At 46.1% G+C, this 24,859-nt stretch overlaps 2 protein-coding genes across 2 annotated transcripts in view; one reads left to right on the top strand and one right to left on the bottom strand.

Annotated features, from left to right (window-relative positions):
• Positions 1-24,859, top strand: part of LOC144390310 (dual specificity calcium/calmodulin-dependent 3',5'-cyclic nucleotide phosphodiesterase 1C-like) — a 442,515-nt gene that overhangs the window by 399,534 nt on the left and 18,122 nt on the right. The window contains exons 8-12 of the mRNA XM_078096801.1: positions 4,138-4,278; positions 5,496-5,596; positions 5,804-5,932; positions 6,342-6,443; positions 6,586-6,706. Of these exons, the coding sequence (XP_077952927.1) occupies positions 4,138-4,278; positions 5,496-5,596; positions 5,804-5,932; positions 6,342-6,443; positions 6,586-6,706 (594 nt within the window). The remainder of the gene's footprint in view (positions 1-4,137; positions 4,279-5,495; positions 5,597-5,803; positions 5,933-6,341; positions 6,444-6,585; positions 6,707-24,859) is intronic.
• The window catches only part of LOC144390233 (uncharacterized), a 145,473-nt gene continuing 133,358 nt past the window's right edge, over positions 12,745-24,859 (bottom strand). The window contains exons 6-14 of the mRNA XM_078096675.1: positions 24,489-24,567; positions 24,125-24,335; positions 22,170-23,970; positions 21,903-22,076; positions 21,166-21,339; positions 20,382-20,555; positions 19,866-20,039; positions 14,142-14,188; positions 12,745-13,997 (exon numbers count right to left, since the gene is read on the bottom strand). Coding sequence (XP_077952801.1) covers positions 13,393-13,997; positions 14,142-14,188; positions 19,866-20,039; positions 20,382-20,555; positions 21,166-21,339; positions 21,903-22,076; positions 22,170-23,970; positions 24,125-24,335; positions 24,489-24,567 — 3,439 coding nt within the window. The 3' untranslated portion in view covers positions 12,745-13,392. The remainder of the gene's footprint in view (positions 13,998-14,141; positions 14,189-19,865; positions 20,040-20,381; positions 20,556-21,165; positions 21,340-21,902; positions 22,077-22,169; positions 23,971-24,124; positions 24,336-24,488; positions 24,568-24,859) is intronic.

The raw sequence follows: 24,859 nt of genomic DNA, 5'->3' as shown, positions 1-24,859 counted from the left end.
CATACAGCTGTATTTAATACACTCACCTCTGCACCATCTCATCCTCGGGTTCCCATGGTTAATTCATCACAACCCACACATAAACTGGCGCACCGGGGACATTATGGTATGGGGGGAGGGTTGTAGGACCCAATGTCGGGAATCATGCCCCCAAGGGAAGAACCCCACGCTAAACCGTGTCGCCACTCACCCTGTCACAGACTCGGAGATCACCAATCTGACTCAAGTTCCAAGCTGCTACCACCACCTCGCTGAGGTTTTTAGTAAGAGCAAGGCCACAGCTCTACCACCTCATCGCCCGTTCGACTGCGCCATTGACCTTCTGCCCGGCTCCACCATCCCGAAGGGCCGTCTTTACTCTGTTTCCGGGCCCGAGAGGCAGGCCATGAAGGACTACATCGAATCCTCCCTGAGGGCGGGGTTGATCCGACCTTCCTCGTCCCCAGCAGGGGCAGGTTTTTTCTTTGTGGGAAAGAAGGATGGAACCCTTCGCCCCTGCATTGACTACAGCCCGCTCAACGACATAACCGTTAAGAACAGATACCCTCTACCTCTCATGACCTCAGTATTCGACCAGCTTCAACAGGCGCAGATTTTTACCAAACTGGACTTACGCAACGCCTATCACCTGGTTCGCATTAGGGAAGGGGATGAGTGGAAAACGGCATTCAACACGCCGTCTGGACATTATGAATACCTGGTCATGCCCTTTGGTCTCACAAACGCCCCAGCAGTTTTTCAAGCGATGATAAACGATGTGTTAAGAGACTTTTTAGACCAGTTTGTGTATGTGTATTTAGATGACATTCTGATTTATTCCCCCGACCTAAACACCCATAGGAACCATGTTGAACTCGTCCTGCAACGTCTCTTAGACAACGGGTTATATGTGAAGGCGGAAAAGAGTGAATTTCATGCCGATACTGTCGCCTTCCTGGGCTTTATCGTAGCCCCTGGGAGGGTTCAGATGGATCCGGCTAAAGTAAGCGCGGTAGTAGAGTGGCCAACTCCTGATAGCCGCAAGAAGGTACAGCAATTTCTCGGTTTTGCTAACTTTTACAGGCGGTTTATCAGAGGCTTCAGCGCGACAGCAGCCCCGCTCCATGCTCTTACCTCCCCGCAGGTGGCGTTTCACTGGTCCGCCGAGGCAGACGCAGCCTTCCAGGAGCTTAAGCGGCGCTTCACTACAGCACCCATCCTCACGCTCCCTGATCCGGCTCGCCAGTTTGTGGTGGAGGTGGACGCCTCCAATAATGGGATCGGGGCCATTCTCTCCCAGCGAGCAGAGTCTGACAACAAGCTTCATCCTTGTGCCTTCCTGTCGCGACGACTGACTGCAGCGGAGCGGAACTACGACGTGGGAGATCGTGAGCTGCTGGCAGTGAAGGCGGCGCTGGAGGAGTGGCGGCACTGGCTCGAGGGGGCACAGCACCCTTTTTTGGTTTGGACAGACCACAAGAACCTGCAGTACATCAAGAAGGCCAAGCGTTTGAATTCCCGTCAAGCCCGCTGGTCCTTGTTTTTTAACCGTTTTGATTTTTCCCTTTCCTACAGACCGGGATCAAGAAATACCAAGCCTGACGCCTTATCCCGTCTTTTCAGCCCGGAGCCCGTGGCCAGGGAACCTGAGCCCATCCTCCCACTACACTGTGTGGTTGGAGCGGTTACCTGGCCTATAGAGACCAAGGTGAAGCAGGCCAACGGTGAGACCCCCCCACCTCGTGGGTGCCCAGATAATCGTCTGTTTGTCCCTATTAATCTGCGCCCACAGGTGATCCACTGGGCTCACTCGTCTTTGCTCACCTGCCATCCGGGCGTACGTCGGACCATGTTCGCCATCACGCAGAGGTTCTGGTGGCCGTCCATGGAGCCGGAGGTCAGGGAGTACGTTGAGGCATGCTCCGTCTGCGCCAGGAACAAGAACTCCTCCAGAGCCCGCACAGGCTTGCTACAGCCGCTGCCCATCCCGTCCCGGCCGTGGGCAGAGATCTCGATGGATTTTGTCACGGGGCTACCGACCTCCAAGGGGAACACCACGGTGTTGACCGTGGTGGATAGATTTTCAAAGATGGCACACTTCCTAGCCCTACCCAAGCTGCCCACCGCTAAAGAGACCGCTATCTGCATGATGAACAACGTGTTTAGGATCCACGGGTTCCCCAGAGACATTGTGTCCGATAGGGGGCCCCAGTTTGTCTCGCGGTTCTGGCAGGAGTTCTGTAAGCTCATCGGAGCCACAGCTAGCCTCACATCGGGGTACCATCCCGAGGCCAACGGACAGACGGAGCGCCTCAATCAACAACTGGAAACCAGCCTCCGGTGCCTGGTGGCCCAGAGCCCTGCGTCATGGAGCGAACACCTGACGTGGGTAGAGTACGCCCATAACTCCCTTCCCACCTCCGCCACTGGCATGTCTCCCTTCCATTGCGTTTTTGGTTACCAACCCCCTGTGTTTTCCGAGTCCGAACCAGAGGTGTCTGTGCCCTCCGCCCAGGCCTTGGTCCGCCGCTGCCGCCGCATCTGGGCAGCGGCACGCCAGACGCTGATCAGACAAGGGGACAGAGTGAAGAAAGCAGCGGACCGCAGGAGGAGACCGGCCCCAGTGTACCAGCCCGGCCAGCGAGTATGGCTCTCAGCCAAGGACCTACCCTTGCAGGTCGAATCACGAAAGCTGGCCCCTCGCTTTGTCGGCCCGTTCCCCATCTCGAGGATTATCAATCCAGCAGCTGTGCGCCTCCGTCTGCCCCGGTCCCTGAGGGTACACCCAACTTTTCATGTCAGCAAAATCAAACCAGCGAAGGAGAGCGCAATGGTGCCAAACCCCAAGCCACCCCCACCCCCTCGAATGGTCGAGGGGGGGCCGGTCTACACGGTGAGGAAACTGCTGGCGGTACGTAAGCGGGGACTGGGCAGGCAGTTCCTCGTGGACTGGGAGGGCTACGGCCCAGAGGAACGACAATGGGTCTCGTCTAGCTTCATAGTGGACCCGGATCTCATTCGAGATTTTTATAGAGCACACCCGGACATTCCAAGGCCGCCTGGTATTCGGCCTTGAGGGGGGGGTAATGTCACACCTGTATGTCAAGTTGCGTTTTTGTCCTGTCTCCAGTTGTTTTTTGACTTCCTGTTTTATTTTGGAAACTAACTCCCTCTCGTTTCAGGTCCCTTGCCCTTCCTCATGTGTCACCAGTCTGATTGTCTCCCCTGATTCCTGATTGTGTCCACCTGTTCCCACAACTCCCTCATGGGTACTTATAGTCTGCGTCGCCCCTTGTCCTGTGCCAGTGTGTCTTGTTGTTTTGCCCTGCACACCAGCCCTCACGTCACGAGTCAAGTCAAGTCCGATAACGTTTGTCACGTCCTTTTGATCCCTGTTACATTTCCTCGTTTAAGAGAGATTTTGAGTTTTTGCCTTTTGAATTTTGATCTCAACCTTTTTTCCTCATTAAGAGATTTTGAGTTTTTTCCTTTTGAACTTTGATCGCGACCTTTGTTTCCTCGTTAAGAGAGATTTTCAGTTTTTTCTTGTTATTAATAAAAAGCAATATCAGCTGAACCCTCTGCGTCCGAGTCCTCCTCCTTCCTGCCTGACAGAATATTTCTTCAGCAGTAACATATAAACTGATCTCAACACACAAATCCATAGATTTTGCAGGTGCAGGATAACAAAAGAAGCTAGAATTCAATAACGAGTTCCCATTTTTTAAATTCTATATCAGTACAAAATCCTCCAGACTAAATTGTAACTGGTGTTTTTATGTTTTCTTATCGATGGTACCTTAACAAAGGAATCCTAGAAATGAACAGTTGAACCGTTATGTGGACATTCACGTGCTAATAAAGCTTCTGTGTGTCTTTTCTAGCATGTGGACATGTGGTCTTTCGATGTGTTTGCACTGAACGATGCTAGTGGGGACCACGCTCTGAAATTTGTCTTCTATGAGCTATTCACCAGATATGACTTGATCAACCGTTTCAAGGTATGTTCATTTTGACAAGACGCTGTGTATGTAATGAGCGCAATGTCAGCGACAGCAGAACTATTGATGGGAACGTACTGGGTTCAAAAGAACAACTTCTCTGTATTGCTTCTACAATTCTGCAAAGCAACTGGTTGTTCCTTGTCTTCTGTTGAAGGTCCCTGTTTGTGCCCTCATATCCTTCGTGGAATCGTTGGAAGTGGACTACAGCAAACACAAGAATCCCTATCACAACCTGACGCATGCGGCTGATGTCACACAGACCATTCATTACCTGCTCTTCAAGACCGGCATGGTGGTACGTTCAGGGTGGGGTAAAAGCACAATGCAATACGCTTTTCAAAAGTGCCTGCAGACTTCCTCAGTGGATCTCACAAGTCACTCATCACAGCTTTCCTACCTCAAAATCCAATCGGGACGGGATGAATGATGACTGACAGGTAGATAATAATGATGCAATAGCAAAGTTAGTGTTGTCTCTGACTGTAAATGGATGAAAGGCTGCATGACAAACTGGAGCTTTAAGTGACTTTGGTGACTTTTATTGATGTAGGTTGTTACAGCAAAGAAAGAACTGAAGAAAGAGTTCAGTGAATCAGTAAAGTAAAGACAAAACATAGATTTAAATCATGGTTAAAACCTAAATAAGACTCCTTCTCAGGTAACCAAGGCCGCAATAAACAGAGGCCCCTCCCTCAAGCACAAGCACCACCCAACTTAATTTGCGTTGAAATAATGCATCAACAATCCCTCATGCCGGCTGTCTAGGGACTATAGCAGCACCACATGTACAATGCAGACATTGTGTTATTAAAAGGTACAAGCCCCGCCTCCACGTGCCTGTGGGTCACTACGGGGGTCAGAAAGCTGCATGGGGGCAAGGCCGGGGCTGGATGGGACTCGCCGTGAGTTGCTGAAGGGGATATCACACTTTCACCTTTCTGGGGAAAGACTATGCTGGGGAGGCAGTGACTCATATCACAGCATATGGAACCTTGGACTCAAGCAGAGTAGTGCTCATTCCGTCCCGGTCTTGGACCAGTGGACCAGCTCTTTACCCTCCCGAGACTACTGGGGGGGTCCTGGCAGTTTGCCCAACCAGTCTACATGTGCTTTGTGGACGGAGAAGGCTTTTGACTCTCCAGTTGGTGACTTTCATGGACAGGATATCTAGGCGCACCCGGGGGTGGAGGACCTCGGGTCGGGGGTCTCCATCTCCTCTCTGCTGGTGCTGATGTGATGTTGTCCTGTTGGCCTCCTCGCACAGTGACCTCCAGCACTCAGTGAGGCACTTTGCACCAGATCCTCTTGGTGAAGAGCTCTATTTGCTTTCATTTGAGTTGAGGTGCGACTGGAAAACAACCGAGGTGGTTCAGGCACACTGACAACTGGCAAAGAGACTCTGTGCTGGTTCACTTCCAGCAGGAGAACCGCACAACGTTAAGCAGGACGGGTTTTTAATCTTCATCTCCCGATTGACACGTTCCTCCTCGTCTGTCTGCCTCTCTCCTTCAGCACTGGCTCAGTGAGTTGGAGATCTTTGCCATCATTTTTGCAGCTGCCATTCATGACTACGAGCACACAGGGACCACCAATAACTTCCATATTCAGACAAGGTAATTCCCACGTAGCATCGTTTGTAGCATTTCAATCCCTGCAGTCTCTGAGGACAGTGGACAACACTGGAGCATGAAGAGAGATCTAACAGGTGACCTAATAAAAAGCCTACTATGAATGATAGCAGCTTTACCTCATACATTGTTGGCATTATCACGATGACGGTGAGGGAGATCATTTCTGAAGTAGCCGTGTCGCATTTGCAGGTCAGACACCGCCATGTTGTACAATGACCGAGCTGTTCTGGAGAACTACCACGTCAGTGCTGCATATCTCCTTCTACAGCACAGTGATGACATGAACATTCTGTCTAATCTCTCCAAAGACGAGTGGAGGTAAGAGAAGAGCGCTGCAGCTGAAGGGACGTCCTTTTTTACCGCTGTTTCCATTCAATGACTTCAAATAATAATTCACTGCACAATACAACCCCCAGATTACAGTGCAAGTCATTGCTTCTAAAATACTGCCTCCTACTGGTGCTTAGAGGGAGCTACAGCTGATGATACCAGGGAGAAACACGTCACCTTATTTTACAGTCAAGCAGAATCAAATGACTCATTTTAGGGACAAGTTGAGTAGTTTGGGGCAGAGTTGCATCGATCTGGCACTGCATTGCTGCAGAAATATAGAAGTGACAGCAACAGGATGAAAGCATCTCAGTCTCCTCTGATTAAACTTTCCCCAAGCTTCATCTAAGATTCCTTCTGTAGGAGCATGAATGTTTTACTGCCTGCCCTCTTTCAGAGAGCTTCGGGCTCTGGTGGTGGAGATGGTGTTGGCCACAGACATGTCCTGCCACTTCCAGCAGATCAACGCGATGAAAAGCCACCTGCAGCAACATGAGGCGTGAGTGTTTCACGTCTGGGTCCGTCCCGCCTCATGCTGCCAGTCACTCCAGTCCTTCACAATGCTGAAACTATCAAACCATGATTGTTTCTGCTTTACAACCCTTCACGCGCCGCGTCCACTAACTGGACTGGACTTGCAGGCCCGACAAAGCAAAGGCCTCGTCCCTGCTACTGCACACTGCTGACATCAGCCACCCTGCCAAACGCTGGGACCTCCATCATCGCTGGACCACATCCCTTCTGGAGGAGTTCTTTAGACAGGTGACCGCTTTGAATCAATGAGCGGCCTTTTCATTTATGCAGTACTCCACATGGCTCTGCACTAGTGACGAATAAGAATCATTTACACCACAAAGCTGCTTGTTTGTTTATCTGCTATCTAATGAACAGTCTGCTCCAGTGTACCTCTGTTATGGAAACCGTTGTCCCAGTATATCGATTCATTTGGGAGAAAAGTTCAGATGTTTATACGCTGGACCAACATTCGTATCTAGTTGTTGTGCGTGTGGAAGTAGCTTGAAAACTAAGTGATTATTTAGTTACTATCAAATAGTAAAAACATGTCGACACAAATTAGAATCAACAAGGTGAAGTGAATCTGTTAAGTGGGCGTGTCTTCCGTATCCGGCAGGATTCATTGACTTCATGGTGGAACCAACATTTACAGTGCTGACAGAAATGATGGAGAAAACTGTGACTCCGCTTGTTGAGGAGGCATCGCGATCTGGAACGGCTGCCTTCAGACGCTGGAGGTGACAAACAGAAGATTACAAACACTTATTTTAGATGATCCTGTGGTGTAGATCAGCCGTCCCCAACCTGCTCCCGTCTTCCCCTCACGGACCATCGGCTGACGTCCTCATCTCATCAGATCGCTACTACCAAGACAGGAAGTCACAGATAGAAACTAAAACAGACCTTCAAAAGGCCCAATTTCAATTGTTTCCATGTGTCCATTCTGGGCCACCGTAGGAACATGACCACCCTCCCTAGATAGTTTTAACACTATTAAAAACCAGCATATAGTAAGAATCTATTCAATTTCCATCAACAGATCCCCGATACGCTACACACTGTTTATTTAAGGAAACTAGTACTTTAATACACTATAACCTTAAGCATGAAGAGCACGGCTGCATTATCATCTAAACACGCTAGGAAACAATATTTACATCCATTTACATGTCAACACGTTGATGCTTTTACTTTGAAGGGTAACGTTGACGGCGTTGCTTTGTCCAATAAGAGGCACCAGCTTTCTACCTCAACACGTCTGACAGGATGTGTGTTTGTGTGCACGTGTCTACACTGTCCACAGTGACCACAGTGTCAGTGGCAGTGATGGAAAGAGGTCCAGTGTGAAGAGTACAGGCTCAGAGGGCAGCTGCTCTCTGACCACGGTGGACTTCAAGGGCTTCAAGGTCACATGGAACAAGGAGATTCACCACAACAGGGAGACGTGGAAGAACCAGGCAACCAAAGGTGCCCATACTTACCACCTGGTATCATCTGTCACTCTCTACAGGGCTCCTTCCAGTCCGGGGGGCCACATTATCAAACACACATGTGAGAAGCAGCTAAGCGTATTAGCTGTGAGAAGACATTGTAGCACTGCTTACCTTATCATGTCCTTATTTAATAAATGCATGTCCATGGACTAATTACCTTCTGACAAATACAGGTACAGTCTGGGTTTTACTTCCTTCTGATAATCATGTGAATCAGCCTGTGAGCAGCAGCAGCTTCATCCTAACGTCTTCTGAGTGCTGCAGTGATGTCAAATGAAGCAACATCATAGAGAATATTGCTTTTGTTAATGCGTGTTGGTGTTCTGGAAGACCTGGAGGAAAAGGTCCAGAAGGAGGCAGGGGAGAGTGGCCGGCAAGAGAAGGACACAGCAGAGGAGACACAGCCAAAGAGACACAATTCAGGACAGGAGATGAAGACAAATGTGGAGGGTCAGGTGGTGTTGGAGAGCAGGGTGCAGCAGGAGGTACAAACGCCCAAAGAGGAGGAAGGAGGAAATAATCCAGGTGGACCTTCAGCATCAGGCCCAAAGAACACAGAGGCAAAGCCTGAGGAGCACACTGAGAAGCAGCCGTGCCACAGTGGTCAGCATCCCCACAATGTACTTAGTAGTACTGTGCTCAGGTACACTAAAACTAGTAGGACTATACTTTGACTCATTTTCACAGTATGTATTTGTTCATTCAGGAAATTAGTAAAAAATACTGTAAAAAGGTATCAAACTAATTTGTGGTTCAATATTCAACATTTACACACAAATGTGGTGAATAAAAGTGTAATAAGCTTATTTGTTATCAAACTATCACACATTATTAAAGTTAAAAAGCAATGGCACCTGTTGACATCTGGCAGGTTCCTGTTTATCAGCAGGTAGAAACATTAAACTATTCAAATTAATAGTATTTAACAAATAATAACGGGGCACCACCCTGGGATCAGGGGCCAATAACCAGACTATAAATGAGTTGGTGTTCACCCAATGTGTCAATAGTCAAAGTTCTGTTTGAAGGTTTGAATTCGAGCACCAGATGGTCATCAGAACAGTGCAATTTAATTCAAGCCACATGCTGATAAAAGATGATTATTATATCAGGGGGATGAAGGACTGCTGGAGAAGAGCTTCTACTTCATTCCTGCTCCACTAGTGATGGACAAATAGATGCTCTGCAGAGACCTTTATAGTTATCACAGAAAATCTAAACTGATGAACCATTTCAACTATAGCACAGAGTTCTCTCGCCAGCCCTTCATCCACCTGAAGGAATCTTACCCCAGAACCCATTAACCACCTTAATTAGACCAGAGACCTGGACGGTCCCACATCGGATTCCCACCGGCAGAGACTGTGTCTCGTAGAAGAGTTTATTGATATCCATAATAACCGCTTGTCCCAAAAGCATGAAAGATATATAAAAAGACACCTATGAAGTGATTAGGAACATTTTATTAATCTAGTGTTATGCTTTTCTCCATCGACGTTGATTCTCTCTACACCAACGTAGAGACCCAACTGGGTCTGAAAGCGATAAGGGACATTAGAAAATATCCTAATCCCACTGGGCCGGATGAGGGCCTCCTCACCCGTTCTACCAGAGAGGACTTTGTGTGGGTTTGTAGTTTCCTGCCTCTTGTGTCCCTGGGTTAGCTTCACTTCCTGCCCTGCGATTGTCCGCCGTGTCCCTGATTGTGTCCACCTGTATTTCCACCTGTGTCCAATCACCTGCGCCTTCCCTGTGTGTTTAAAGCACGTGTGTCTCTTGTCGTTACGTTGAATGTGTTTTGTATGTCGGCCTCGTAGTGCGTGCACGTCTTTTGATTGGATTACCAATATTGAGAGGCGGGTCCTATATGAGCTGGTCCATGCAGAACCTCAGAACTAGGAAACTGAATTAATTTGTGTACTACTATTAAATCTTAATTCCAATGAACAGCTTAGTAGTCTACTAAGCTGTTTTTCTAACCCACAATGGCAGAAGGAGGAGAAGATACCGATTTGATACCGAGAGGTCGCCCGAGGCCGACGCTACAAAGCCCGTCACAGGCGGGAAAGGGGTTCGTTCGCCACTTTCTTCGTTCCAACTACGAGCGCCATCAACGGCTCACAGGCCCCGAGAAGCTCTGCAAACTGGACTGCTGGGAATGCCTGTTATTTGCCAGTGATGGAGTTGGTGTTTGGAGCCACACTGGCTTTGCTAACTTGAGTTGTCTAACCAAGGCAGCAACCAGACACCAAAGTACGGCTGGACACTTACAAGCAACGGTGCTTTTCAAAACCTTTAGGGACACCCGAGTGGATGTACAGCTCAACGAACCAGCGCGCAGGGCAACGGAGCTGCACCATGAAGAGGTGAAGAAAAATAGGGAAATATTGAAAAGACTCATTGATCGTGACGTTCATTTAGGGGACACGAGGAAAGTTTGACTCCACAAACAAAGGGAACTACGTGGAGCTTCTTTCTTTCTTTTCTGAAAGCAACACAGATTTACGATAGCACCTGTCCACTAAGCAAGTCTTCATTGGGACGTCAGGCAAAATACAAAATGACCTAATTCATGCTATTGCTGAAGTGATGGGAGAAGAGATCAGAATGGGGATTAAAAAGCTCCCTTTGTTGCTGTTATGGAGGACCAGACAACAGATGTGAGAAATGCAGCACAGCTCCCACTCGTCCTGCGTTATGTGACGGACACAGGAGTCAAGGAGCGATTCATCCCATTTCAAGATGTGACAAGCGGCCAGCGGGCTGATGACATTGCCGCTCTTATTTTCCGTTTCTTGGAGGGAAATGAATGTAGTGTGGATAAAGTTGTGGCAGTGTTTTGATGGCGCAGCAGTCGTGGCATCTGGCCTCAATGGGGTGCAGGCTGAAGTTAAGGAGAGGGCACCGATGGCCTTATTCATTCACTGCTATGCACATCGATTCCATTTAGGACTGACTCAAGGAGCCTCAGAGCTTAAAGAAGGTCTTCCTGGCCAACCTCAACGGCCTTGCAGCCTTTCTCTCACGATCCCCTAAGCGCACACAGCTGCTGGATGACATCTGCAAGCGCCGTCTTCCTAAGGCTGCACCAACGAGGTGGCAATGTACATCTAGATTGGTCAATGCCGTGTTTGAAAAGAGAGCTGCCCTAAAGGAGCCCTTTACCCACTTACTGGAACACCATGACGACCACGACGGGGACGGGTCCTCGTGGTGCAGGGGGTACAGCGGGAGTGCTGCGAAGCGCAAGGTTGGAGGTTTGAGTCCCGGCTGCCCCGTGTCTCAAGTTGAAGTGTCCCTGAGCAAGACACCGCACGTACCACCAACAACTCCACAGCAATATTCTGGACAACATTCTTATACGAAACCGGTTTCAAGACCACGAAAAATGAATGTTCCTCTCCCTCCTGGACCCCCAGCACTTCCAGACCTACCGGAAGAAATCCCCGCAAACGGCCTCCTCCAGCTTAACAGGGAGACACGGAACACTGTTCGACCTGTCCAAGCTAAAAACAGAACTGACTGTAATGTACGCTGTTACTCATTTTGAAGGGAAAAGTCCGTCTGATCTCCTTGATTTCCTTAAGCAGAAACATGTGAATGAGGACACGGGGCGACTTCACACACTGGCATGTGTGACAGTGACTATCTGTGTCCACGGCTTCTGTCGAGCGCTCATTCTCCGCCTCAAAGCAAATCAAACCGTATTCCAGAAATGCTACTGGACAGACTGGGCTTTCAGCATCAGCCTCCATGTCGAGAGAAAAGGACTTATTGGTGGAACTAAACGCACTGATAGAGTCATTGAAGTCTTCTTGAGGAAAGAAAGGAGGATGGATTTTGTGTTCAGATACTCAGTCTTTGGTGAGTAGGCATACAATGCATTTAATTTTTTATTAAATGTGTCTGTATGTTTTATTTCGTTCATATTAAATAGCCTATATATTAACAAAATAAAATGGCAAATAGCCTACGTTGCAAATGATTTATTTTCTTTCTTTTATTTCCAGTGAATAGTTGTGTGTCTTTATCATCACGGTGAAACTGCTTTGGGTGCGACAATAAATATTTATCTATATTTGGATTTAAAATAAAAATCATTGACTTGTCAAGTCGATGATTCGCTTTGTCAGATCCATGCTGAGCTCCTTTGACTTTCCCATTGTAGCGTTTGTGGGCGTTTGTATCCAATGAGCTCTATTTAAATGCCTCAGAGTCACCAGCTGTAGTCACTCATAAGCACTCACAAGAGGTTAAGAGGCCATGAAGCTCATTGCATTGACACAACGTTCTAAGGCACCAAAACTGCTAATTCATGTTGCTGTATGTATATTTTACACCCAGCAGATTTGATCACTTTTATTTATATATATATTTCTGTCCAACACACACTTTCAATACTCCACTTTGTGAGGAGATAAACTCCACCCTGTTATCAAATGTGTGCTTGTGCTTTGTGTGTTTTTGTTGGTGACTTAAGTGTGATATTTGGTGCAGAATGAAAGCTTCAAGTTGCACCTGAAGTAGCGAGCTCAGTAGTTTGTGTTGTTGTGAGACGGCTCTGCGTGAAGGTTAATAAGGTTAATAAAGCAACTTATTCATTACTCATTTCTTTATTTACTCACTTCCTTCTTCAACATGCTGCACCACCAATGTTTCCTCTGTGCTATTGACACAGCAACAGGGCTGTAGAATAAATACAGATATTATGGAGGAAACAGTACAAAAGTCAATAGTACAGCATCTTTAAAAAGGATCAGAGTATTTCATGTCAAAAGAAATAATACAGCGTGTTGAAAGCATCTTTATTTGATGGCCTGTTTAAACATGTACAGTTGTTTCCAATAAAAGTCATTTATTAACATTAGAGCCAAACAATTCTATTTCTGTTAAAGTAACACATGGAGTAAATGTTGTAAATTACATTATAGGGAATAAAAACACAAGTAACGCATATTCAATATTTCCTTGAGAGGTTTGCTGAACCATTAAAAAGCTTCTTGTTCAAAACAAACCTGATTATGTGAAATTAGATTTGATTTCACTCAACAGATTTAAAAAAGATTTGAAGTTAAAATGGGCTCAAAAAGAATTACACATTCATATTTTCCTTCTTCACCTTGTTTTTATTATTGCTGATGAAGCGCACACACACATAAGGACACATGTGTCTCATATGGGGGGACAGATGAAAGAGCGTCTTATAAAATGTCTTCTTGAACACATAAAGATGAAGATTAAAGCCTAATTAGGAGCCAATATCTAAATGATCATCTATTGATTGAAGGAGCACAGCAGCATTAAGCTGAGCTCTTTCACACTTCCATCTGAGTCCCAGAGAGCTGTGGACCCCCCAGAGTCCAGACCAGCTCAGGTACCCCTCACCTGCTCCACCTGCATCTACACCCACATGAACCACCATCAGCTGTACAGACTGAACTATGTGGTGAGCAGAGAGGAAGGTTCTCCACCAGGAGGAGACTCTCCCTCCTGAAGAGGACACAGAGACACTGAGGAATCAGAACCAGACCAGGACCCAAACCCAGGATAAAGAGGTTCAGTGAATGTGGTGCTGAAGGTGTGGAGGTGGATCAGTGTGTCAGAGGAGACTCTGTAGAAGGACAGAGAGCCAGCAGGACAGTCCACATACACTGCTACTCTACCAGAGGAGGAGGAGGAGGAGGAGGAGGAGGAGGAGGAGGTGATGAATGTTTCTGTCTTATTGTGACGGACAGAGTAACCTCTATCATAGCATCTCAGACACCAGGACTGATCATTGTATCCAAACAAACAGTCTCTACTGTCTCCTTTCCTCCTGATTCCTCTGTAACTCACTGATACATTAACTCTTCCTCTCCACTCGACCTCCCAGTAACAGCGACCAGTCAGACCAGTTCTACACAGCAGCTGAGGACAGTAGTCAAATCTGTCTGGATGATCAGGATATGACTGATCCTCTATCACATATGTCACCTTCCTGTTGTTGTCAGACAGTTTGAGTCGTTTGTTTACTGTGTTTGTGTCGATTGTGAGTTCACAGGAATCTGATGAGAGAACAAGACACAATACAGCTGCAGTTATTAATCATGTGTTCATCTACTGACACGTTGATGATGACGTCACAGAGGTGAATGAGTGATGTCACAGTGTGAAGATGGTTGAATCTTCATGAATCAAAGCACACTTACACTTCCTCAGACCTGGTCTCAACCATCGGACTCCATCAGGCTCCACCCTGAAAGGAGGAGGGGGGTCAGAGCAGCATGGAGACATGGACATTACATCACTCTCACACACAGCTTTGTCCTTCATGTCCACATGGAGCACCTCTTCTTCTTCTACCACTACTTACAGACGACCACAGACTGTCAGTCAGGCGTCACACAGCGACGAGGTGCTGGAATATATTCATGAAGAAGATGAATGGATAACAAATAAGAAATGGACGTGTCACTGTACTTTCACCAGATGTGAATTCAAACGGGAGAAATGACGTCATGCTACAGATCAAGCTTCATGGGACGTGTGCAAAGGAACATTCACATTCAACTGGTTCATAAAGATAAAGCAGATACAGACCATTCAGTATTCACACAATGTGCATGTTTCCATGTTGTCCCCATTTGTGGACAATGTCTCTCCCTGTGGTTCGCTGGAGTCCCAAAACTTTACAAATGGCTTTGTCACCTTTTCCACACTGATGGATCTCAATGACTTTGTTCCTCATTTGTTCCTGAATGTCTTTGGATCGCAGCCTGATGTCTCGCTTGTGAGGATCTTGTGGTCTACTTCACTTTGTCAGGCAGCTCCTATTTAAGTGATTTCTAGATTGAGAACGGCTGTGGCTGGAGAAATGGAACTGGGCTTTCCAAAGATGTGATGAACCTCACTTCATTTATGTTTTCATCACTTTTTCACACAGGGCCATTTAGGTTTGGATTCTTTTCTCCCCTTAAAGATACAAACTGCATTTTGTGTTTACTTGCGTTATCTGTGTCTAATATTTACATTAGTTTGATCATCTGAAACATTTAAGTGTGACATGCAGGCATGAAAACGGGTCACGGGTGAAAAAGGTGAGACGGATGTTTCCCCTCTAGGGGTTTTCAGCTGGTTTTGTCCCAGGGACCAACATTCTGAATAGAAAGCCACTGGCCTGTAACCGCCCCCCCACATATTCCGCCTGTAGCACTTGTTAGTGGAATCTCTTCCATATTCTTCTGGATATTCAAGTGACTGAATGTCTTCAGCTGGACGCATCGGTCTTAATGTGCCGGTAATGATGGTAAATGATGCTTGTAGCTGGTTGTCATCTACGCTCCACTACGGTTACATAAAGGTGGCGTTTGTGTTTTCACAACGTTTTATGTCATAATTTAGACTTTCTATCCCCTTTCTTCAGTGCGGAAATGGGCTTCTATAGTTGTGTGAATGCATCACTCCAGCCAATCCAAAGACGGGGTTTGTAACCAATCAGGTGTAGAGACCATGGTGACTGGCTCCGCCCCCTTACTGTCAGAAAGAACAACAGCGAGCGCGTAGAAAACTCCTTCGAGCGCGAGCAGAGATTCTCCTCGCGAGCAACGAAGTTCACGTTCAAAAGTCCGTCTCATGAGAGTGAATGCAGAACATTTCAAACACGGTGGGAAAATGAATATTTCTTCAAAGAAGTCAAGGAGAAGTGTGTCTGTTTGATTTGCAATGAAACGGTTGCAGTGATGAAAGAGTCCAATGTACGACGACACTACGAAACCAAGCATCCGACCTTCACGTCCTACACTGCTGCTGAGCGAGAGGACAAAGTCCAGCACATGGCAGCTAACCTGCAGGCTCAACAACAGTACTTTTACCCTGCTAACAACACACAAGAAAACGCTACAATAGCTAGCTATGAGGTAGCTCAACTCATAGCGCGCCGCGGGAAAGCTTTCTCAGACGGTGACTTGGTTAAACAGTGCCTCATTAAAGTCGCTGGAATAATGTGCCCGGAAAAGATGCAGGAATTCAACAACGTGAGCATGTCCACAAACACAATTGTGCGTCGAATGGAAGACTTGTCAGCTAACATACAGAATCAAGTGTCACATAAAGCTTGTGCTTTTGACTTTTACTCCATTGCATGTGATGAAAGATGCAACAGACGCCGCACAACTGTTCATTTCTTTGAGGGGAGTTGACGATAACTTTTGCATCACGGAGGAGCTGCTTGATCTTCGGAGTCTAAAGGGCACAACAACGGGTGAGGACATTTTTGAAGCCGCGTCAGGTGCAATTGACAAGATTGAACCTAAATGGGACGAGCTGTGTGGAGTTGCAACGGACGGGGCTCCCGCTATGACAGGCGAGCCCAAAGGAATGGCATCTATGGTGTGCGCCAAGGTGCCAGAGAGTGGAGGCGAGGCTGTAAAATTGCACTGTGTCATCCACCAAGAAGCTCTCTGTGCCAAGACAGTCCAGCTTGGCGATGTGATGACCACAGTTGTGAAAACTGTCAACATAATTCGAGCACGAGGGCTCTACCACAGAGAATCAAGCTTTCCTATCTGATGTCGATGCTGAATACGGGGACGTACTCTATCATTGTGACGTGCGCTGGCTTAGTCGCGGCTCCGTGCTGAAGCGGTTTTATTCCCTTATTGCCTTTCTAGTTGATCTTACTGCTCATCTTAACTCACTGAACAAGAGCCTACAAGGCAAAGACCAGCTTGTACCACAACTTTCTGTGCGAAGCTCCGTCTTTTTGAGACACAACTACGCAACTTCAACCTTGCGCACTTCCCTACGCTGTCCGAAATCAAACGTGCTCATCCAAAGGCCGACCTCTCTGCTAAAAAGGGGAAATATGTTTCTGTGATCACAACTCTTATGACACAATTCAATCAGCGCTTCCAAGATGTTTCTGTCATTGAGAAAGAAATCAAGCTGTTCTCAACTCCCTTCCTGCTGGATGCAGAAGAAGTGGAAGAGAGTCTGCAATTAGAACTCATCGAGATGCAGCTCCTCTCCCTACCCGACTTCTACCGGAGCTTGGAAAAGGCCACGTTTCCTCTGATGCGACGCCACGCAAAAAGAATGACCAGTCTGTTTGGCACAACATACATATGCGAGCAAACATTTTCTCTGTTAACTCTGAACAAAAGCAGATTGAGAACCAAAATGAGCGACAGCCATCTCTGTGATGTCCTTCACATCTCAACCAGCAAACTTACTCGTGACCTGCCAGCCGTCCTTCAGTCCAGAGCAGCATCACTGCTCCCATTAAGTGCAACACTGTTCCCATTGTAGGCGAGTTCAAATATATTACACAGTATTCATGTGTTCAAAAGCCCAATTACTTAATAAATGCAGTCAATTAAAGTTGATAACATTTTCTAAAACACGTTAGCTGATGAATGATTTGCATAAGTAGGTTAAATAAAGCCTTCCCTCTTTATACGGGGCTGTGAAGGGGGTCCCCATCCTGACGAAGAAGCAATCTGAGGATGAGCTGCCAACCCTTTTTGTAAAAAAAATGAAAACCCATTAATGGAGACATGTGATTTATGCAGTTTTTTTTCTCTAAGTTTATTTAATTATCAAGCATAATTTACCTACATTTGATTGATTGATTTGTATTACTGTTAATACACTAGAGGTGATATACCTTAACTTTAGTGAGCGGCCCAACCTTTCGCATATTTTTCTGTATGTGGCCCTCAGTGAAAAAGTTTGGACATGAAATTTAAGCTGGTCATCAGGTCGTTTATATTTACGCCATCTCCTTTCCGATGCTCGCATGGTGGCTCTCATGGCACGGACCGGTTGAGACAGCCACGGAGCCGGAGGGGATTTTCCAGTCTGTCGTGTCGTAAGAGGGCAGAGAGAGTCTAGAGAGGAGGAAAGAGTTGAGAGGAGAGTCTCTGCAGCAGCGTTCGGATGCAAGAGTGAGAAGGAATCAGTTGAAGGGAGAGCTGATAGAACAGAGGATGCCAGCGAGGAGGGAGAGAGGGAGCGAATATTGCGACGAACCGGTACAGAGTTAGTCAATGAGGGAGGTTTGTTAGTTATAGAGAGTGGAAGGGAGTAAGAGATGATTCCTTCCCTGCACCTCCCTGGTCTCCCCCCCTCTCTTTCACCCCCTTTGTGCTCACACCCACACACACCTGTGTTCCTGTGAGTTAATAAACCTTGATATACTTTAAAGAACCATTTTCCTGCGTGTACTTGTGCATTTATATGGTGGTGACCGTTGACATACATTGCCAGTGCTCAAACTTAACTCCTTTGAACATCTTCACTCTCAAGGAGTGAATACCAATTATGAGACTTGATTTATAGTATTGGTTATTGGTCCCTGTTAGCTCAGGGTGGTGCCCCGTTATTTATTTATTCTGAGATGTATCTTAGTGATTATTAATAATTCTATTAATGTGCATAAGTGAGTTCCTCATTTGCTAGTAACCTAATACGACCCCCTAGCCGCTCCCAACACTTCTCATCCAACCACAATCACATTCACTCCATCCGGATGGCAACATTTATCTGGATAGGGTTTTTTTGGTATGTTCTGTTCATTTCTACGATATAGTTGATACTAATTCCAGGTCCACCATCAGCTGTTGGTTCTTTACTGAGCGTCTGTGGCCGACTGTCACCTGTAGCTTCAACAAGTCCACTCTTATTATTAAATCTTATTATTAAGATTTTAATTTATAATTTTATTTGCTGTTTTTAATTGTCTTAATTCCTGCATTTTATTTCACTTTATTGTATGTGAAGCACTTTGAGTCTGCCTTTTGTATGAAAAGCGCAATACAAATAAAATGGCCTTGCCTTGCCTTATCATCCAGGGAACCGTCTGCAGAGCATCAAATGCAGGTGAAGCTGAACTCCTTTAAAACACCAAACGTTCCTCCTGTGATGATCCATCAAGACGCTTTAAACAGATTGTTTCTGACTGTTTGTTGTTGGGGGAAAATTGTTGAGCCTGCTGGGGTGAGGCTCTACGGAATGTGACCTTTGATGTGAGCCGGTGACTTAAGGCAGTCCAGGGTGAGATAAGACACAGATGAAACCATACGTGCCCTGACTGACCTTTTAGATGTTGTTGATTGTCTGGGTCCATAAAGGGAGGGTCACGGGGTCACCCCTACATCATCTGGTACTTTTCCAACACTCCTCTTTGAGGGTGGGCTCTCCTGTGCTAAGGCAGCACAAACCTCCCTGAAGTGTATATAAGCTCCTGTTCTCCTCTTCAACTTTGTCAGATCTTCCTGCTCCTTTTGGGGGAAGGAACATCTGTCCCTTTTCAGCTGAATTGTAGTCATTTGACTTCTGTCTGTGCTTACAACTTGTGCTGATGATTTCTGTATTCTTTATCTTTTTTCTATATTCTAGTTAGTGATATATACTTAATCACAAAGCAAGCTCAAGGTAATTTTGATTTCTCACATGGGCTAAATCCACAAATTTACACCACATTTGTCTCTTAATAATAATGTCTGGACTAAAGGACTAACACACACTGGAGGCGGAGGACCAGCATCTAAACATTCAAGTGTTGTTTGAGTTGTTAAGAGCCCACAAACCTGCAGCGTGACCACGTTGACTCATATCAACCCACCATGATGCCGTCAACGTGTCAGGAGACACTGTCCTCTCTTATAACGTGGAGACAAGACAAAGCTCCAGAGAAACAAGGTTTTCATCACCTTCCTCCCTGTTTAGGCTCATCCTGGCTACTGTTCCTCACTAGTTCTGTCTGTGTTGATGGTCTCATGTGGGACACAAACAGTTTGATGAGTCTCTGGTAGTTTGAGGTCAGCTTGGTGTGTCAGGGTCTTATTAACCAGGCTGACAGTGGGACAGAGAAAAGGTTTCCAGCGCTACCTCCTCTACCAGACTGATGTTCTGTGGCTGCAGCCTCTTCATACCTGAGAGACTCCAGTCTCCAGTGAGGATCCTCCAGTCCAGCAGACAGCAGCTTCACTCCTGAGTCTCCTGGATGATTGTAGCTCAGGTCCAGCTCTCTCAGATGGGAGGGGTTGGAGCTCAGAGCTGAGGCCAGAGAAGCACAGCCTTCCTCTGTGATCAGACAGCCTGACAGCCTGCAAAAACACAAAATAAGACACATGTCACAAGATCTGAGAGAGCTGTGAGGACTGAAAGGTCACTGCAGTACTGAGATACTACCAGGTACAGAGGGGTCACATTAACATGGTTTCCAGTCACAACTAAACGCCCACTAATGTACATCAACAATCTGATAACATTACTACTAACTCTATAATGTCAAATATTTCAATTATTGAAAATAACCACATTTTCACGGAAATATTTGGAAAATACATTTTGATTTAAATCATGCAAGCATAAATAATTTTATGGAAATCAGAAATGTTCCATGGATGTAAATGAAGGCAACAAATGGACATTAGTTTAATCCTGACCTGAGAGTCTCCAGTTCACAGTGTGGACTCTCCAGTCCAGCAGACAGCAGCTTCACTCCTGAATCCTGCAGGTGGTTGTTACTCAGATCCAGCTCTCTCAGACTAGAGGACTGGGAGCTGAGAACTGAGGACAGAGCGTCACAGCATCTCTTTGAGAGATTACAGCCACTCAGTCTGAAGAGACAACAACAAACAAGAAAAATAACATTTGTGTTAACTAATTCTATATGAAATAGAATTTAATTTTGAGTGTTTATACAAGTACTTGTGTAGACTAGACTAGTAAAAAAGGAAAGTGATTAGAAATGATCTTTTTTTGCTAATTTAATGTCAGTTACCATCTACACCTTAAATGAGGAACCATCAAACTCCAAGCAGATTGTCACTGGAGCGCCAGAAATTCAAGTTTTCAGTCTCTTTGACACCTTTGCTTTTCCCATTTTCCTCAATTAACAATATTAAAATAACATCACACAGCATAATAAGAGAATCCATAGGATGACCCTGTGATGTTTCATTGTGAACAAACATTGTGTTTTAATTCCCTCCTTATCAAATGTGTCTGTTACACAAGGATCCTATGATGTGATGTAAAAAAATAATATTTTTTGTCCCTAGTTTAATCTCTTAGATAAGATCTTCTGGCTCCATAGATGAGGTTGATTTTCTGGTGAAAAATGTTTTTGTGAATTCTATAATCCTGGTGAACAAAGATGATGTTCATGCTGTGGAGTAGATAGTTTAAGACATTTATAACATTTCAGACTAACTAACTTAATCTGACCTGAGAGTCTTCAGGTGACAGTGTGGACTCTCCAGTCCAGCAGACAGCAGCTTCACTCCTGAATCCTGCAGGTGGTTGTTACTCAGGTCCAGCTCTCTCAGACTAGAGGACTGGGAGCTGAGAACTGAGGACAGAGCGTCACAGCTTCTCTCTGAGAGGTTACAGCCACTCAGTCTGAATAGACAACAATCAACAAGAAGAAAAATAACATTTGTGTTAACTAATTCACATGAAATAGGATTTAACTTGAGGTGTTTATACAGATACCAGTATAGACTAGACTACGAAAAAAGGGAAGTCATTAAAAAGGATGTTTATTTGCTAATTTAATGTCAGTTACCATCTACACCTTAAATCAGCAACCATCAGAAATTCAGAAGTTTTTCACTCTTTTTTACATCTCTGCTTTTCCCATTTCCCTCAACTAATGATATTAAAATAACATCACATAGCATAAATGAGAGGATTAAAAGGATGACCCTGTGATGTTTCATTGTGAACGAACATTGTGTTTTAATTCCCTCTGTATCATATGTTTTGGTTTCACAAGAATCTTATGATGTGATGGAAACAAAATAATTTTTGTCTCTTAGATTAGATCCATAGATAAGTCGGATTTTCTGCTGAAAAGGGGTTTTATGAAGTCTGAAATCCTGATGAACAAGGATAGTGTTCATGCTATGGAGTAGATTGTCTGAAATTTCATAAATGTCTTAAACTAACTAACTTAATCTTACCTGAGAGTCTGCAGTTCACAGTGTGGACTCTCCAGTCCAGCAGCCAGCCACCTCACTCTTGAATCCTGCAGGTTGTTGTTACTCAGATCCAGCTCTCTCAGACTAGAGGACTGGGAGCTGAGAATTGAGGACAGAGCGTCACAGCTTCTCTCTGAGAGGTTACAGCCACTCAGTCTGAAGGGATAGGGATGAAGAAAAAGCAGTAAGTATAACAGATGGCAGCATATTTAAGTCATGATGTAGGAATCTAACTCTCTCTGTACTTACAGAGCTTTATTGGAGGCTTTGACCACTGGCAGCAGCCTCAGAAGAGCCCCCTCTGAAGCAGAGTATTTCTTCAGGTCAAACACCTCCAGATCTTCTTCTGATGACAGTAAGATGAAGACCAGAGCTGACCACTGAGCAGGAGACAGTTCCTCTATGGAGAGATGTCCTGAACTAAGGGACTGTTGGATCTCCTCCACTAGAGAAACATCATTCAGTTCATTCAGACAGTGGAAAAGATTGATGCTTTTCTCTGGAGAAACATTCCCGTTGATCTTCTCCTTGATGTACTGGACTGTTCTCTGAATGGTGCGTGAGCGACTTCCTGCCTGTGTCAGCAGACCTCGTAGGAGAGTCTGATTGGTCTCCAGGGAAAGACCCAGGAGGAAGCGGAGGAACAAGTCCAGGTGTCCATTAGGACTCTGTAAGGCCTTGTCCACAGCACTCTGGTAGAGACGCATTGGTTCAGGATTGGGTTTAGAGCGTTTAGACTGCCGGGAGGTTGTTTGTTCTGACAGCAGATTGACACCAGAGCTGAAGAAGGTCAGATGAACATGAAGAGCAGCCAGAAGCTCTTGAACACTCAGATGGACGAAGCAGAACACCTTGTCCTGGTACAGTCCTCTCTCCTCTCTAAAGATCTGAGTGAACACTCCTGAGTACACTGAGGCCGCTCTGATATCGATGCCACACTCTGTCAGGTCGGATTCATAGAAGATCAGGTTGCCTTTCTGCAGCTGATCAAAGGCCAGTTTTCCCAGAGACTCGATCATCTTCCTGCTCTCTGGACTCCAGTGTGGATCCGTCTCAGCTCCTCCATCGTACTTGACCTTCTTCACTTTGGACTGAACCACCAGGAAGTGGATGTACATCTCAGTCAGGGTCTTGGGCAGCTCTCCTCCCTCTCTGGTCTTCAACACCTCCTCCAGAACTGTAGCAGTGATCCAGCAGAAGACTGGGATGTGGCACATGATGTGGAGGCTTCGTGAGGTATTGACGTGAGAGATGATCCTGCTGGCCTGCTCCTCATCTGTGAACCTCTTCCTGAAGTACTCCTCTTTCTGGGGGTCAGTGAACCCTCTGACCTCTGTCACCATGCCAACACACTCAGGAGGGATCTGATTGGCTGCTGCAGGTCGTGTGGTTATCCAGAGGCGAGCAGAGGGAAGCAGCTTCCCCCTGATGAGGTTTGTGAGGAGCACATCCACTGAGGAGGTCTCTGTGACATCAGTCAGGATCTCATTGTTGTAGAAGTCCAGAGGAAGTCGACACTCATCCAGACCGTCAAAGATGAACAGAACCTGGAACTCTTCAAACCTGCAGATTCCTGCTGCTCTAGTTTCACTGAAGAAGTGATGAACAAGTCCCACCAAGCTGAACTTCTTCTCTCTCAGCACATTCAGCTCTCTGAAGGTGAATGGAAATGTGAATTGTATGTACTGGTGGTCTTTGTCTTCAGCCCAGTCCAGAGTGAACTTCTGCGTTAAGACTGTTTTCCCAATGCCAGCCACTCCCTTAGTCATCACTGTTCTGATTGGTTCCTCTCCTCCAGCTGAGGCTTTGAGGAGGTCTTCTAGTCTGATGGTTGTTTCTGGTCTGGCTGGTTTCCTGGATGCTGTTTCAATCTGTCTGACCTCATGCTCTTCATTGACCTCTGCAGTCCCTCCCTCTGTGATGTAGAGCTCTGTGTAGATCTCATTCAGAAGGGTTGGGTTTCCTGCTTTAGCGATCCCCTCAAACACACACTGGAACTTCTTCTTCAGGTTGGATTTGAGTTCACGCTGACAAACTGCAGCATGAAGTCCTGAATGAAGACAACAAAGAAGATCAATGAGTCAAAGAACAGATATAAACATGTCTTTCCTCAGAATGACTATGAATATATTCTGTCCATCTCTGGAGACATTAGTGAAGGTCTCATGTATCAGCATGGTAAGTCTGTAGAGAAATCCTCTTACTGCTCTGCAGACGCTCAGCCAGCTGCTCCTGCTTCATTCTCCTCAGGAAGTGCACTGAGATCTTCACAACGGCCTCTCTGCTCCTCCTCTGCTCTTCATCCAGCACCTCCTCATCCTCTTTCTCTAAGCATTCTGGGTAATCTGAACTCACAACCTTCTGGATCTTCTTCAGCTCGTTCTTCACAAAAGTGAGGATGTTCTCCTCCAGCAGCTGGAACAGAACATTCTATGAATGACACCAACTAGAACATGGAAGCCACCATCAGGTCCATGTTGGACAGACGGACAATCCACTGGTCTACAAAGTGCAGCATGGAGATGATGGTAACCTGAGAGATGTTAAAGTAGTTGTTCATGTACACACCATGAAGATGGAGTCCAGGTGTGTTTGATGCTGCTGGGCAGACGGACCTGTGGGAACCTCTGAGCTCTCCTGGTCCTCTCTGTGGAGGTACATGAACCATCAGCTCACATGATGTTTGGACCATCAACACCAATACAACATTAGTTAAAGATATTGGCATCTGTCATGATGGATCATGATGGAAACCAGATGCTGAAGATTATCGATGATGGACAGTTTATTAGTTGAGTGACAGTTAGTCATCAGTTTCATCTGGTTTTAGTTCTTACTGTGGGTCATAAAAACAACGTCTGCAGATCTCTGCATCTGGTCCAAAGTCCTATGGAACTACTCCAAACCTCTTTAGTCCGTCCCCTGACCTCTAGAAGTCT

Source organism: Gasterosteus aculeatus, chromosome 21, assembly GCF_964276395.1.
Source record: "Gasterosteus aculeatus chromosome 21, fGasAcu3.hap1.1, whole genome shotgun sequence".
NCBI lineage: Eukaryota > Metazoa > Chordata > Actinopteri > Perciformes > Gasterosteidae > Gasterosteus > Gasterosteus aculeatus.
Note: the sequence above shows the minus strand (reverse complement) of the source record. Positions and strands in the feature narration are given on the sequence as shown.